The sequence below is a fragment of the Salmo salar genome, chromosome ssa02, assembly GCF_905237065.1.
Source record: "Salmo salar chromosome ssa02, Ssal_v3.1, whole genome shotgun sequence".
NCBI classification, from domain to species: domain Eukaryota; kingdom Metazoa; phylum Chordata; class Actinopteri; order Salmoniformes; family Salmonidae; genus Salmo; species Salmo salar.
In genome coordinates this window covers 7,733,281-7,749,797 of record NC_059443.1, presented here as the reverse complement: position 1 = coordinate 7,749,797, position 16,517 = coordinate 7,733,281, and the positions used below count along the sequence as shown (strand labels likewise).

Sequence of the window (16,517 nt, the reverse complement as noted above, 5' to 3'; positions counted from 1 at the left end):
CTCTCCTCTCCTCTTCTCTCTTTAGAAGGTATCTCTCTCCTCTTCTCTCTTTAGAAGGTATCTCTCTCCTCTCCTCTTCTCTCTTTAGAAGGTATCTCTCTCCACTTCTCTCTTTAGAAGGTATCTCTCTCCTCTCCTCTCTTTAGAAGGTATCTCTCTCCTCTCTTCTCTTTAGAAGGTATCTCTCTCCTCTTCTCTCTTTAGAAGGTACCTCTCTCCTCTTCTCTCTTTATAAGGTATCTCTCTCCTCTTCTCTCTTTATAAGGTATCTCTCTCCTGTTCTCTCTTTAGAAGGTATCTCTCTCCTCTCCTCTCTTTAGAAGGTATCTCTCTCCTCTCTTCTCTTTAGAAGGTATCTCTCTCCTCTTCTCTCTTTAGAAGGTATCTTTCTCTCTCCTCTTCTCTCTTTAGAAGGTATCTCTCTCCTCTTCTCTCTTTATAAGGTATCTCTCTCCTCTCCTCTTCTCTCTTTAGAAGGTATCTCTCTCCTCTCCTCTTCTCTCTTTAGAAGGTATCTCTCTCCTCTTCTCTCTTTAGAAGGTATCTCTCTCCTCTCCTCTTCTCTCTTTAGAAGGTATCTCTCTCCTCTCCTCTCCTCTCTTTAGAAGGTATCTCTCTCCTCTTCTCTCTTTAGAAGGTATCTCTCTCCTCTCCTCTTCTCTCTTTAGAAGGTATCTCTCTCCTCTCCTCTTCTCTCTTTAGAAGGTATCTCTCTCCTCTCCTCTAATTAGAAGGTATCTCTCTCCTCTTCTCTCTTTAGAAGGTATCTCTCTCCTCTCCTCTTCTCTCTTTAAAAGGTATCTCTCTCCTCTCCTCTTCTCTCTTTATAAGGTATCTCTCTCCTCTCTTCTCTTTAGAAGGTATCTCTCTCCTCTCCTCTCTTTAGAAGGTATCTCTCTCCTCTTCTCTCTTTAGAAGGTATCTCTCTCCTCTCTTCTCTTTAGAAGGTATCTCTCTCCTCTTCTCTCTTTAGAAGGTATCTCTCTCCTCTCCTCTCTTTAGAAGGTATCTCTCTCCTCTTCTCTCTTTAGAAGGTATCTCTCTCCTCTCTCTCTTTAGAAGGTATCTCTCTCCTCTTCTCTCTTTAGAAGGTATCTTTCCCTCTCCTCTTCTCTCTTTAGAAGGTATCTCTCTCCTCTTCTCTCTTTAGAAGGTATCTCTCTCCTCTCCTCTTCTCTCTTTAGAAGGTATCTCTCTCCTCTCCTCTTCTCTCTTTAGAAGGTATCTCTCTCCTCTTCTCTCTTTAGAAGGTATCTCTCTCCTCTCCTCTTCTCTCTTTAGAAGGTATCTCTCTCTCTCCTCTCCTCTCTTTAGAAGGTATCTCTCTCCTCTTCTCTCTTTAGAAGGTATCTCTCTCCTCTCCTCTCCTCTAATTAGAAGGTATCTCTCTCCTCTTCTCTCTTTAGAAGGTATCTCTCTCCTCTCCTCTTCTCTCTTTAGAAGGTATCTCTCTCCTCTCCTCTTCTCTCTTTAGAAGGTATCTCTCTCCTCTCCTCTTCTCTCTTTATAAGGTATCTCTCTCCTCTCTTCTCTTTAGAAGGTATCTCTCTCCTCTCCTCTCTTTAGAAGGTACCTCTCTCCTCTTCTCTCTTTAGAAGGTATCTCTCTCCTCTCCTCTCTTTAGAAGGTATCTCTCTCCTCTTCCCTCTTTAGAAGGTATCTCTCTCCTCTCTCTCTTTAGAAGGTATCTCTCTCCTCTCCTCTCTTTAGAAGGTATCTCTCTCCTCTCCTCTCTTTAGAAGGTATCTCTCTCCTCTCTTCTCTTTAGAAGGTATCTCTCTCCTCTCTTCTCTTTAGAAGGTATCTCTCTCCTCTTCTCTCTTTAGAAGGTATCTCTCTCCTCTTCTCTCTTTATAAGGTATCTCTCTCCTCTTCTCTCTTTAGAAGGTATCTCTCTCCTCTCCTCTTCTCTCTTTAGAAGGTATCTCTCTCCTCTCTTCACTTTAGAAGGTATCTCTCTCCTCTTCTCTCTTTAGAAGGTATCTCTCTCCTCTCCTCTCTTTATAAGGTATCTCTCTCCTCTTCTCTCTTTAGAAGGTATCTCTCTCCTCTCCTCTTCTCTCTTTAGAAGGTATCTCTCTCCTCTCTTCTCTTTAGAAGGTATCTCTCTCCTCTCCTCTTCTCTCTTTAGAAGGTATCTCTCTCCTCTTCTCTCTTTAGAAGGTATGTCTCTCCTCTCCTCTTCTCTCTTTAGAAGGTATCTCTCTCCTCTTCTCTCTTTAGAAGGTATCTCTCTCCTCTCCTCTTCTCTCTTTAGAAGGTATCTCTCTCCTCTCCTCTCTTTAGAAGGTATCTCTCTCCTCTCCTCTTCTCTCTTTAGAAGGTATCTCTCTCCTCTTCTCTCTTTAGAAGGTATCTCTCTCCTCTTCTCTCTTTAGAAGGTATCTCTCTCCTCTCCTCTTCTCTCTTTAGAAGGTATCTCTCTCCTCTTCTCTCTTTAGAAGGTATCTCTCTCCTCTCCTCTCTTTAGAAGGTATCTCTCTTCTCTCCTCTCTTTAGAAGGTATCTCTCTCCTCTCCTCTTCTCTCTTTAGAAGGTATCTCTCTCCTCTCTTCTCTTTAGAAGGTATCTCTCTCCTCTTCTCTCTTTAGAAGGTATCTCTCTCCTCTCCTCTCTTTAGAAGGTATCTCTCTCCTCGTCTCTCTTTATAAGGTATCTCTCTCCTCTTCTCTCTTTATAAGGTATCTCTCTCCTCTTCTCTCGTTATAAGGTATCTCTCTCCTCTTCTCTCTTTATAAGGTATCTCTCTCCTCTCCTCTTCTCTCTTTAGAAGGTATCTCTCCTCTCCTCTTCTCTCTTTAGAAGGTATCTCTCTCCTCTCCTCTCTTTAGAAGGTATCTCTCTCCTCGTCTCTCTTTATAAGGTATCTCTCTCCTCTCCTCTCTTTATAAGGTATCTCTCTTTTTTTCTTCTCTCTTTATAAGGTATCTCTCTCCTCTTCTCTCTTTATAAGGTATCTCTCTCCTCTCCTCTCTTTAGAAGGTATCTCTCTCCTCTCCTCTCTTTAGAAGGTATCTCTCTCCTCTTCTCTCTTTATAAGGTATCTCTCTCCTCTCCTCTCTTTAGAAGGTATCTCTCTCCTCTCCTCTCTTTAGAAGGTATCTCTCTCCTCTCCTCTCTTTAGAAGGTATCTCTCTCCTCGTCTCTCTTTATAAGGTATCTCTCTCCTCTCCTCTCTTTATAAGGTATCTCTCTTTTTCTTCTCTCTTTATAAGGTATCTCTCTCCTCTTCTCTCTTTATAAGGTATCTCTCTCCTCTTCTCTCTTTAGAAGGTATCTCTCTCCTCTTCTCTTTTTAGAAGGTATCTCTCTCCTCTCCTCTCCTCTCTTTAGAAGGTATCTCTCTCCTCTTCTCTCTTTAGAAGGTATCTTTCTCCTCTCCTCTTCTCTCTTTAGAAGGTATCTCTCTCCTCTTCTCTCTTTAGAAGGTATCTCTCTCCTCTCCTCTCTTTAGAAGGTATCTCTCTCCTCTTCTCTCTTTAGAAGGTATCTCTCTCCTCTCCTCTCTTTAGAAGGTATCTCTCTCCTCTCCTCTTCTCTCTTTAGAAGGTATCTCTCTCCTCTCCTCTCTTTAGAAGGTATCTCTCTCCTCTTCTCTCTTTAGAAGGTATCTCTCTCCTCTTCTCTCTTTAGAAGGTATCTCTCTCCTCTTCTCTCTTTAGAAGGTATCTCTCTCCTCTCCTCTTCTCTCTTTAGAAGGTATTCTCTCTCCTCTCCTCTCTTTAGAAGGTATCTCTCTCCTCTTCTCTCTTTAGAAGGTACCTCTCTCCTCTTCTCTCTTTAGAAGGTATCTCTCTCCTCTTCTCTCTTTATAAGGTATCTCTCTCCTCTCCTCTTCTCTCTTTATAAGGTATCTCTCTCCTCTTCTCTCTTTAGAAGGTATCTCTCTCCTCTCCTCTCTTTAGAAGGTATCTCTCTCCTCTTCTCTCTTTAGAAGGTATCTCTCTCCTCTCCTCTCTTTAGAAGGTATCTCTCTCCTCTTCTCTCTTTATAAGGTATCTCTCTCCTCTTCTCTCTTTAGAAGGTATCTCTCTCCTCTTCTCTCTTTATAAGGTATCTCTCTCTCTCCTCTTCTCTCTTTAGAAGGTATCTCTCTCCTCTTCTCTCTTTAGAAGGTATCTCTCTCCTCTTCTCTCTTTAGAAGGTATCTCTCTCTCCTCTTCTCTCTTTAGAAGGTATCTCTCTCCTCTTCTCTCTTTAGAAGGTATCTCTCTCCTCTCCTCTTCTCTCTTTAGAAGGTATCTCTCTCCTCTTCTCTCTTTAGAAGGTATCTCTCTCCTCTTCTCTCTTTAGAAGGTATCTCTCTCCTCTCCTCTCTTTAGAAGGTATCTCTCTCCTCTCCTCTCCTCTCTTTAGAAGGTATCTCTCTCCTCTTCTCTCTTTAGAAGGTATCTCTCTCCTCTTCTCTCTTTAGAAGGTATCTCTCTCCTCTTCTCTCTTTATAAGGTATCTCTCTCCTCTCCTCTTCTCTCTTTATAAGGTATCTCTCTCCTCTTCTCTCTTTAGAAGGTATCTCTCTCCTCTTCTCTCTTTAGAAGGTATCTCTCTCCTCTCCTCTCTTTAGAAGGTATCTCTCTCCTCTTCTCTCTTTAGAAGGTATCTCTCTCCTCTTCTCTCTTTAGAAGGTATCTCTCTCCTCTTCTCTCTTTAGAAGGTATCTCTCTCCTCTTCTCTCTTTAGAAGGTATCTCTCTCCTCTCCTCTTCTCTCTTTAGAAGGTATCTCTCTCCTCTCCTCTTCTCTCTTTAGAAGGTATCTCTCTCCTCTTCTCTCTTTAGAAGGTATCTCTCTCCTCTTCTCTCTTTAGAAGGTATCTCTCTCCTCTCCTCTCTTTAGAAGGTATCTCTCTCCTCTCCTCTCTTTAGAAGGTTTCTCTCTCCTCTTCTCTCTTTAGAAGGTATCTCTCTCCTCTCCTCTCTTTAGAAGGTATCTCTCTCCTCTTCTCTCTTTAGAAGGTATCTCTCTCCTCTTCTCTCTTTAGAAGGTATCTCTCTCCTCTCCTCTTCTCTCTTTAGAAGGTATCTCTCTCCTCTCCTCTCTTTAGAAGGTATCTCTCTCCTCTCCTCTTCTCTCTTTATAAGGTACCTCTCTCCTCTTCTCTCTTTAGAAGGTATCTCTCTCCTCTCCTCTTCTCTCTTTAGAAGGTATCTCTCTCCTCTTCTCTCTTTAGAAGGTATCTCTCTCCTCTTCTCTCTTTATAAGGTATCTCTCTCCTCTCCTCTTCTCTCTTTAGAAGGTATCTCTCTCCTCTCCTCTTCTCTCTTTAGAAGGTATCTCTCTCCTCTCCTCTTCTCTCTTTAGAAGGTATCTCTCTCCTCTTCTCTCTTTAGAAGGTATCTCTCTCCTCTCCTCTCTTTATAAGGTATCTCTCTCCTCTTCTCTCTTTAGAAGGTATCTCTCTCCTCTTCTCTCTTTAGAAGGTATCTCTCTCCTCTCCTCTCCTCTCTTTAGAAGGTATCTCTCTCCTCTCCTCTTCTCTCTTTAGAAGGTATCTCTCTCCTCTTCTCTCTTTATAAGGTATCTCTCTCCTCTCCTCTTCTCTCTTTATAACTTACCTCTCTCCTCTCCTCTCTTTAGAAGGTATCTCTCTCCTCTCCTCTCTTTAGAAGGTATCTCTCTCCTCTCCTCTCTTTAGAAGGTATCTCTCTCCTCTTCTCTCTTTAGAAGGTATCTCTCTCCTCTCCTCTCCTCTCTTTATAAGGTATCTCTCTCCTCTTCTCTCTTTAGAAGGTATCTCTCTCCTCTTCTCTCTTTAGAAGGTATCTCTCTCCTCTCCTCTTCTCTCTTTAGAAGGTACCTCTCTCCTCTCCTCTCTTTAGAAGGTATCTCTCTCCTCTCCTCTCTTTAGAAGGTATCTCTCTCCTCTCCTCGTTCCTGTCCTCATCTCTCTACTCCCCTCTCCTTCTCTCCTCTCTCTTGTCCTGATATTCCCATCCCCCACTCGTAATTCACTCATCTAACAGGCTTTTTAAATGCATGATAATTGGATGTTCATCTCCCATTATGTGAGATTTTATTTCTGTGTTACAGAGATGAATGGGATGTGAAACCCCCCACAGTCGTCTATTTACTACAGCAGATAACTGTTTTACAATCAATCCCTGACATCATGAAAATGGTGGTAGGCAGAGGTAGTGGTGTCTGTTATCTTTGTACATTTGCACGTCTGTTTTCCAAATTTCACCCTATTCCCTATAGTGAATTCCTTTTGATTACCTCTGCCATTTGGGACTAACCCGCTGTCTCATTAAGATGAGAAGGCAGGCGCGTTGTCAAAGCTGCTTCTGTAGATGAGAGGAATGGAGGATGAAACAAGAACCAATCCACTAGCTGCTCTCTCTGACAATTTGCAAGGGTTCTGCATCCCAAATGGCACCCTATTCCCTATATAACATAGCCCACTATGGGTCCCTGGTCAAAAGTAGTGCATTACATAGGGAATATGGTGTAATTTGGGACACAAACAGGCTTTAGGGATTGTTATTAAGAATTCTTCCAGAGGATGTGGATGATTATCAGGGTTTGGTCAGTCAGTTAGTTTTCAGAGGACATTTAACACCGCTTTCCAGGACACAGACTAATAAAAGGTTATTTCTGGACTAGAAAGCACACTCAATGGGAACATCTCCACATAATGAAATGTTTTTTAGTCAGGAACTAGGCTTAGTCGGAGACCAGGAAACCGACCCTTCAAGTGTGAATAAAATGTAAAGTGTGGATATACAGGTTGAGCTGCCTCTTCCTAAAGCCATGTCAGCGTTAAACAAAACCCATGGCAGTTTATTACAAGCTGTGAATGGATAATGAATGAATGGCTGCATCCCAAATGGAATCCTATTCCCTATAGTGCACTACAGTATGTATAGGCCCTGGTCAAAAGTAGTGCACTACATAGGGAATAGGCGTGCCATTTCTGATGCACCCACTCTTTTTTATTTGAAGAAGCTTCCAGCAGCAATCTGTTGTAACGCATAAACCAATGTTGTAATCATCTCACATCCAGAACAAAAAGGATTTGTCAGCAAATGTTTTCAACAAACCTCAAACAACAAATCAAAGCGTCCTGTCCATTTCCCTGCAGTAAACGTGTCTCCACCCACAGTGATTTACTCTTGGCGCTGGTCCTGATATTCCGTTGCTTTCGGCCATGTTGCTGATCAACGGCTGACAGGATAAACACACGGCTGTTTGTTTAGTTTGGACTTTTCATGGCCGTTTTCAAACCGCTTTAGAACAGTGATAAAATGGTGCAACAATAAGGCTTTACAATCTGTCTCCGTCTTGATTGCAGTTCAGCAGCTGCCTGATTTCTGGAGCGACTACAGAGGAGAGAAAAGGGCCTTCAGACAGTGTAATTATGGTTTTATTTATACACACACACACACACACACACACACACACACACACACACACACACACACACACACACTCTCAAACCCACACACACACACACACACACACACTCACCCCCCCCACCCACACACACACACACACTCTCACACCCACACACTCTCAAACCCATACACACACACACACACTCTCAAACCCATACACACACACACACTCTCAAACCCACACTCACACTCTCACACACTTCTGCCCCCTAGCTTTCCCTCTGATGACTTTATAATGGTTAATAAGATTAGTGTAAGGGAAAAGCAATAGGCTGATGGGTTGCAGGTGTTAGTCTCTGCTGAATGATTACATTTCCACTGAGGGCTGACGTAGTGAAACAGGTACAGTATATGAATGTAATTATGAACGGTGTGTTGAGTTAAAGACAGTTGTAACCAGTATATTACAACACTAATGTGTCTGAGAAATATGACAGGTAGAAAGAAACAGAAGAGTTGGGCCTTTGTAAACTACACAACATGTAGTGCACTACTTCTGATCAGACCCCCATAGGCTCTGGTAGTGCACAACATTGGGAATAGGGTACCATTTGGGACGCAACCCCAGATGAACCTTTGAAGTGGAGTTAAAGCATGTTGCCCAACGACAAACAGAGAGCTCATTGTCTGAGCCCTGTAGGCTGCAGCTCGCATGTAAACCAGGACAGCACAGTATTCACAGAATGCAAAACATGCAACATACAGAGAATGGGTAGAAATACCAGTCTGTACATGGAAACTCCATGTTAGAGATACGTGCCCCCAAATGATACCCTATAGTACAGTATACCCTATTCCCTATATAGTACAGTATACCCTATACCCTATATAGTACAGTATACCCTATTCCCTATATAGTACAGTATACCCTATACCCTATATAGTACAGTATACCCTATTCCCTATATAGTACAGTATACCCTATTCCCTATATAGTACAGTATACCCTATACCCTATATAGTACAGTATACCCTATTCCCTATATAGTACAGTATACCCTATTCCCTATATAGTACAGTATACCCTATACCCTATATAGTACAGTATACCCTATTCCCTATATAGTGCAGTATACCCTATTCCCTATAGTACAGTATACCCTATTCCCTATATAGTACAGTATACCCTATACCATATACAGTACAGTATACCCTATTCCCTATATAGTACAGTATACCCTATACCATATACAGTACAGTATACCCTATTCCCTATATAGTACAGTATACCCTATACCCTATACAGTACAGTATACCCTATTCCCTATATAGTACAGTATACCCTATTCCCTATATAGTACAGTATACCCTATACCCTATATAGTACAGTATACCCTATACAATATATAGTACAGTATACCCTATTCCCTATATAGTGCAGTATACCCTATACCCTATATAGTACAGTATACCCTATTCCCTATATAGTGCAGTATACCCTATACCCTATATAGTACAGTATACCCTATTCCCTAAATAGTACAGTATACCCTGGTCCCTATATAGTACAGTATACCATATTCCCTATATAGTACAGTATACTCTATTCCCTATATAATACAGTATACCCTATTCCCTATATAGTACAGTATACCCTATTCCCTATATAGTACAGTATACCCTAGTCCCTATAGTACAGTATACCCTATTCCCTATATAGTGCAGTATATCCTATTCCCCGTATAGTGCAGTATACCCTATTCCCTATATAGTACAGTATACCCTATTCCCAATATAGTACAGTATACCATATTCCCTACAGTGCAGTATACCCTATTCCCTATATAGTACAGTGTACCCTATTCCCTATAGTACAGTATACCCTAGTCCCTATATAGTACAGTATACCCTATTCCCTGTATAGTGCAGTATACCCTATTCCCTATAGTACAGTATACCCTATTCCCTATATAGTACAGTATACCCTATACCCTATACAGTACAGTATACCCTATTCCCTATATAGTACAGTATACCCTATACAATATATAGTACAGTATACCCTATTCCCTATATAGTACAGTATACTCTATTCCCTATATAGTGCAGTATACCCTATTCCCTATATAGTACATTATACCATATTCCCTATACTACAGTATACCCTATTCCCTATATAGTACAGTATACCCTTTTCCCTATAGTACAGTATACCCTATATACAGTGAGGGAAAAAACGTATTTGCTCCCCTGCTGATTTTGTGCGTTTGCCCACTGACAAAGAAATGATCAGTCTATAATTTTAATGGTAGGTTTATTTGAACAGTGAGAGACAGAATAACAACAAAAAAATCCAGAAAAACGCATGTCAAAAATGTTATAAATTGATTTGCATTTTAATGAGGGAAATAAGTATTTGACCCCTCTGCAAAACATGACTTAGTACTTGGTGGCAAAACCCTTGTTGGCAATCACAGAGGTCAGACGTTTCTTGTAGTTGGGCTACAGGTTTGCACACATCTCAGGAGGGATTTTGTCCCACTGCTCTTTGCAGATCTTCTCCAAGTCATTAAGGTTTCGAGGCTGACGTTTGGCAACTCGAACCTTCAGCTCCCTCCTCAGATTTTCTATGGGATTAAGGTCTGGAGACTGGCTAGGCCACTCCAGGACCTTAATGTGCTTCTTCTTGAGCCACTCCTTTGTTGCCTTGGCTGTGTACTTTGGGTCATTGTCATGCTGGAATACCCATCCACGACCCATTTTCAATGTCCTGGCTGAGGGAAGGAGGTTCTCACCCAAGATTTGACGGTACATGGCCCCGTCCATCGTCCCTTTGATGCGGTGAAGTTGTCCTGTCCCCTTAGCAGAAAAACACCCCCAAAGCATAATGTTTCCACCTCCATGTTTGACGGTGGAGATGGTGTTCTTAGGGTCATAGGCAGCATTCCTCCTCCTCCAAACACGGCGAGTTGAGTTGATGCCAAAGAGCTCCATTTTGGTCTTATCTGACCACAACACTTTCACCCAGTTGTCCTCTGAATCATTCAGATGTTCATTGGCAAACTTCAGACGGGCATGTATATGTGCTTTCTTGAGCAGGGGGACCTTGCAGGCGCTGCAGGATTTCAGTCTTTCACGGCGTAGTGTTACCAATTGTTTTCTTGGTGACTATGGTCCCAGCTGCCTTGAGATCATTGACAAGGTCCTCCCGTGTAGTTCTGGGCTGATTCCTCACCGTTCTCATGATCATTGCAACTCCACGAGGTGAGATCTTGCATGGAGCCCCAGGCCGAGGGAGATTGACAGTTCTTTTGTGTTTCTTCCATTTGCGAATAATCGCACCAACTGTTGCCACCTTCTCACCAAGCTGCTTGGCGATGGTCTTGTAGCCCATTCCAGCCTTGTGTAGGTCTACAATCTTGTCCCTGACATCCTTGGAGAGCTCTTTGGTCTTGGCCATGGTGGAGAGTTTGGAATCTGATTGATTGATGGCTTCTGTGGACAGGTGTCTTTTTTACAGGTAACAAACTGAGATTAGGAGCACTCCGTTTAAGTGTGCTCCTAATCTCAGCTCGTTACCTGTATAAAAGACACTTGGGAGCCAGAAATCTTTCTGACTGAGAGGGGGTCAAATACTTATTTCCCTCATTAAAATGCAAATCAATTTATAACATTTGTTCTTCTGTATTTTGTTGTTGTTATTCTGTCTCTCATTGTTCAAATAAACCTACCATTAAAATTATAGACTGATCATTTCTTTGTCAGTGGGCAAACGTACAAAATCAGCAGGGGATCAAATACTTTTTTCCCCTCACTGTAGTACAGTATACCCTATTCCCTATATAGGACAGTATACCCTATTCCCTGTAGTGCACTATACCCTATTTCCTATAGTATAGTATATTCTTGGAATAGGGTGCCATTAGGAAAGCAGCAGAGGTAACAAGGTATCCAGACTGGTGGTCAGTTATGATCAGTTATCAGTGAGCTGTACAACAGGAAGTTACTACAGTATTGTTATGATCAGTTATCAGTGAGCTGTACAACAGGAAGTTACTACAGTATTGTTATGATCAGTTATCAGTGAGCTGTACAACAGGAAGTGATATTGTTCTACTGTACCAATCAGAAAGGTTTGTGTTCAAATGGTCAGTAGTTGGTTTAATTGGAATTGTCCTTGTTGAATTTCTGCAGGGAACACAAAGCTATGGCCAGATATTAATAAAGGTAAATAGCTGTTAGATATCAGTTACAGAGCAAACAGGACTTTAAAGTTCATTACAGGGTTGGAGGACAGGAGAACTGGGCTATTGCGCCACCCAGTGGTTGAACACCACAGGGCATTGGGTTCTAGAAGACACATTAACCCCCTTCACACTTAAAAGGGGAATTTCACCCTGGGGGAATCTGGGCTTGTTTTCATCAGGAGGAAGGCAGGTCTGGGCTAATTCAGAAACAGAGGGTTATATTCATTAGTGCACCAAAGCAAACCGTTTTGCAACAGAATCCTTGACATCACATTGTAGATTAGAGCACTTGGAATAAGGCTTCCGTTGCAAAAGGTTTTGCTACAGTGTGCACTAATGAATATGACCTGTTAGCCAATCATGATGAAATCACATGTTTATCATGTGGGCAGTGTATTTGACAAACTCAAAATGAGTCAAAGGGTGTTTTAAAGAGTTGAATAAGCCAATGTTTTATATATAAATAAACAGGGTCAGTTATGAACATGTGTATCCTGAGTTTGAATGAAAAGACCATATGATGGCAGCATACAATACATGGAACATCCTTGAGTATCAAAAAAAACATCCAGGGATTTAGAAATTAAATCAGAATTTGTACATTTCCATTGAAGCTCTCCTATTTGGGGCATTTGCATTCATTTACAATAGCAGAAAGTCTAAGTTTCAATAGGTGCTATTAGAAACATAGGAAACAGCATGCTCACATAGAAAACATCAGACAAGCAGACAGAGTAATGAATACATGTGCTGTAAACAACATATGGGGCGTCTCCCATATCGCACCCTATTCCCTCATATAGTGCACTACGCTTGACCATAGCCCTATGGGCCCCAGTCCGAAGTAGTGCAATGCATAGGGAACTGGGTGCCATTCGGGACACGCTCTCTTGGGTTAGGAAATGAAAGCCGTATAGTCACACGTATCAAGAGAGGACTGCATCTCAAGCTTAATACTGTTGCTTTTTAAAATGTGCTGAGAATGCACCTAATGTTGATGACGCTAGGCAGTAGCAACACAGACTTCAGGAAGTCTCCACAGAACATGACTGACTGCTTCATGGCTGCCATCTTTAATATAGTACTCTAATGGTAAAATGGCTTTCCTTTCACACACTGTCTGTGAGAAAACTAAATTGGTTTGGTCAACGTTGAGTGGTTAGAAAAATATGATTATAAATGTATATTGTTTAACCAGGAAATAAAATGTACATGAAAAGCCAGAAGAGACAGTTTCAATCAACCGTTGGGTAAAACAGGTCCAGACTGTCTGAGACAAGTCCCAAATGGTACTCTATTCCATATTTAGCGCACTACTTTTGACCAGATCCCTACAGACACTATAAAGGGTATAGGGTGCTATTTGAGACAGCGCCACTGTAGATCACAGACAGTTGACCAGGTTGTGCCTCTCCTCTATCTGTTTGTCCACTGCTAGGTCCATGGCCTCCAGGAACCTCTCCAGGGACACTGTCGGGGTCTGGTAACAAGGAATCATAGACAAGTCAGATTGGTGTTGCATAGGAACGCAATGACTAGCACTCTTTCCATATGAAAATACTACCGTTTATTTTAGATAAAAATATCTTCCCATTGAATTAATGTTTAAAATAAAAAAAAATTTAAAACTGTTTGCATTCTCCGTGAAACATTTGAAAACGTCTACAAACCTTCACAAAAAGAGCATGGGCCAAAAAGGGTAGTTTCCTCAGCGCTCTTCCACTGAAACCCTTACTCTTTCTGGAAAAGTCAACAACAGAAATAAGCCTAAAACATCATTCAATTCTACTCTGATACAATCCAATGCACACACACACTTCTCAAGGGAAGTAGCTCGGTGGCAGGTCTGAGATGAACGGCAGAGCTACGGAGGACTGGGACTCACATGGCGATGTTCCTGAGAACCAGGCTGAGCTCCGACACCTTGCTCTCCCTGAAGCCCATGGTCTCCAGCTCAAACATGGTCAGCAGTGGCTGTCTGGGGTACACGATCTGGCACTAGACACAACGTAGAAAAAGGAAAAATAACACACATGATTTTTACCTCTGCGTATTTATTGAGGTTGATGTTTCGGTACAACACCTTTGTGAAGACCCTGGTACTGAACACAATCATGTCAGTTAAAGAACACCTCAGTAACTTTGGTCAGAAGAACTGTATCCTACGGTAGAAACTCAAAAGATACCAACCCCACAGTTACAGACAGACACATTTCAAAGTTACAGACAACTCAGTGTTCCAAATGACCTCCATTCCCAAAGAGGTCCTACTGTATTCATTAAATACACATGTTGGTGTGTTTTTACCTTCATGAGTTCCTCCAGGCAGGACAGAGATGTTGGTGTGTTTTTACCTTCATGAGTTCCTCCAGGCAGGACAGAGATGTTGGTGTGTTTTTACCTTCATGAGTTCCTCCAGGCAGGACAGAGATGTTGGTGTGTTTTTACCTTCATGAGTTCCTCCAGGCAGGACAGAGAGATGTTGGTGTGTTTTTACCTTCATGTGTTCCTCGAGGCAGGACAGAGAGATGTTGGTGTGTTTTTACCTTCATGAGTTCCTCCAGGCAGGACAGATAGATGTTGGTGTGTTTTTACCTTCATGAGTTCCTCCAGGCAGGACAGAGAGATGTTGGTGTGTTTTTACCTTCATGAGTTCCTCCAGGCAGGACAGAGAGATGTTGGTGTGTTTTTACCTTCATGAGTTCCTCCAGGCAGGACAGAGAGATGTTGGTGTGTTTTTACCTTCATGAGTTCCTCCAGGCAGGACAGAGAGATGTTGGTGTGTTTTTACCTTCATGAGTTCCTCCAGGCAGGACAGACAGACGTTGGTGTGTTTTTACCTTCATGAGTTCCTCGAGGCAGGACAGAGATGTTGGTGTGTTTTTACCTTCATGAGTTCCTCCAGGCAGGACAGATAGATGTTGGTGTGTTTTTACCTTCATGAGTTCCTCCAGGCAGGACAGGTAGATGTTGAAGATGCCCTCTACAGATGGAGGGCCAATGTACTGCTTGATGTCAGCTCTGTCCACAAATGCCAGGTCTATCTTCTCTGTCACGTTGGAGGTGGTCAGGATCACAACATTAGAATGCCTGGGATATACAGGAAGATCAGCTGGGCTAAACCACATACACACCAACACACTGGAGGACGGAGGATGAAGTGGTAGAATTCCACAGCCGCTTGTAGAGAACATGTATGTATCCCAAATGGCCCCCTATTCCCTATATAGTGCACTACTTTTGACCAAGGCCCATAGGGCTAATGGCCCCCTATTCCCTACATAGTGCTCTACTTTTGACCAGTAATAGGAAGTCATGTTAAACAGTGCTTTCATGAGTTGTTGCCTCTGAATCTATGGGGCTTAATGTGTGACCCACCACAGCAGATGAACTGAACATGTCTGACTGACCGCTTGATCTGGTCCAGCTGTGTGAGGACAGAGTTGACCACTCGGATGGCGTCTGAGGGTTCCGTTCCGGCCTGGGAAGCGTTCCGCGCTGCCGTCAGACTCTCCACCTGGTCATCAAACAACACAGAGTTACTCTGGGCCCCGCAGTTACATTTGTAGGCTTTAACTGGGCCCCGCAGTTACATTTGTAGGCTTTAACTGGGCCCCGCAGTTACATTTGTAGGCTTTAACTTCCTGCAGTCACATTTGTAGGCTTTAACTGGGCCCCGCAGTCACATTTGTAGGCTTTAACTGGGCCCCGCAGTCACATTTGTAGGCTTTAACTGGGCCCCGCAGTCACATTTGTAGGCTTTAACTGGGCCCCGCAGTCACATTTGTAGGCTTTAACTGGGCCCCGCAGTCACATTTGTAGGCTTTAACTGGGCCCCGCAGTCACATTTGTAGGCTTTAACTGGGCCCCGCAGTCACATTTGTAGGCTTTAACTGGGCCCCGCAGTCACATTTGTAGGCTTTAACTGGGCCCCGCAGTCACATTTGTAGGCTTTAACTGGGCCCCGCAGTCACATTTGTAGGCTTTAACTGGGCCCCGCAGTCACATTTGTAGGCTTTAACTGGGCCCCGCAGTCACATTTGTAGGCTTTAACTGGGCCCCGCAGTCACATTTGTAGGCTTTAACTGGGCCCCGCAGTCACATTTGTAGGCTTTAACTGGGCCCCGCAGTTACATTTGTAGGCTTTAACTGGGCCCCGCAGTCACATTTGTAGGCTTTAACTGGGCCCCGCAGTTACATTTGTAGGAGTTAACTCCTACAACTGCAGGGCCCAGTTAAGTGGGCCTTCAGTTGTAGGAGTTAACTGGGGCCTGGAGTTGTTCCTGACCAGGAAAAGCTCTGGACCACTGTTGTAGGCTATTCATGCTTTACCTCATCGATGAGAACAAACACCAGAGCCTGCTTGTCATCTATCAGCTCTTGGATCTTCTGGAACATCTTAGTGACCAGTTTACCACTCTGGAAGAAAGACGCATGACCTGTTTACAGTCAAACAACACCAATAATCATTTATTCCAGTAAATTCAATAAGACGAGAAGAGGGAAGAGCCAACTGTACCTCAGAGAACCACTTGGAGAACAAACTGTGGCTGTTGATCTCAACAAACTGCCCATAAGAGTACCTGCAGGAAGAATAGGACAGGAAGTTGAAGTTAAAGTTTATAGAACCCACATGGACGTCATAAGACACTAAAATACATGGATATTGCATTGATTAATAGAGAACAAAACATTGAAGTTAAAATACAAGGTAAAACCAGGACAATATGTACATTTACGTTGGGGAAAACAGAAAGTGGTGGAGGTGGTGAAAAACATTCCACAACAAGATTCTGCCAAAGCCCTTTCCTCAGAGTGAGAGCTCTCTCTTACCGGTTTGATAGTCTGATTGACAGCTTCTGGGCCAGAGCTTTACACAAAGACGTCTTCCCTGTGCCCGGGGGTCCTAATGTGGCCACAAATATACACACACAATC

General features: G+C 42.8%; 1 protein-coding gene across 2 annotated transcripts in view; it reads right to left on the bottom strand.

Moving 5' to 3' along the window:
- Positions 1 to 12,004: 12,004 nt before the first annotated feature.
- LOC106590995 (pachytene checkpoint protein 2 homolog) overlaps positions 12,005 to 16,517 on the bottom strand; it is a 7,172-nt gene continuing 2,659 nt past the window's right edge. For both annotated transcript variants that reach the window (XM_014182168.2, XM_045697035.1), the window contains 8 exons: positions 16,414 to 16,486; positions 16,100 to 16,163; positions 15,913 to 15,999; positions 14,991 to 15,097; positions 14,517 to 14,670; positions 13,466 to 13,578; positions 13,251 to 13,320; positions 12,005 to 13,060 (listed from right to left, as the gene is read on the bottom strand). In XM_014182168.2, coding sequence (XP_014037643.1) covers positions 12,965 to 13,060; positions 13,251 to 13,320; positions 13,466 to 13,578; positions 14,517 to 14,670; positions 14,991 to 15,097; positions 15,913 to 15,999; positions 16,100 to 16,163; positions 16,414 to 16,486 — 764 coding nt within the window. In that variant the 3' untranslated portion in view covers positions 12,005 to 12,964. The remainder of the gene's footprint in view (positions 13,061 to 13,250; positions 13,321 to 13,465; positions 13,579 to 14,516; positions 14,671 to 14,990; positions 15,098 to 15,912; positions 16,000 to 16,099; positions 16,164 to 16,413; positions 16,487 to 16,517) is intronic.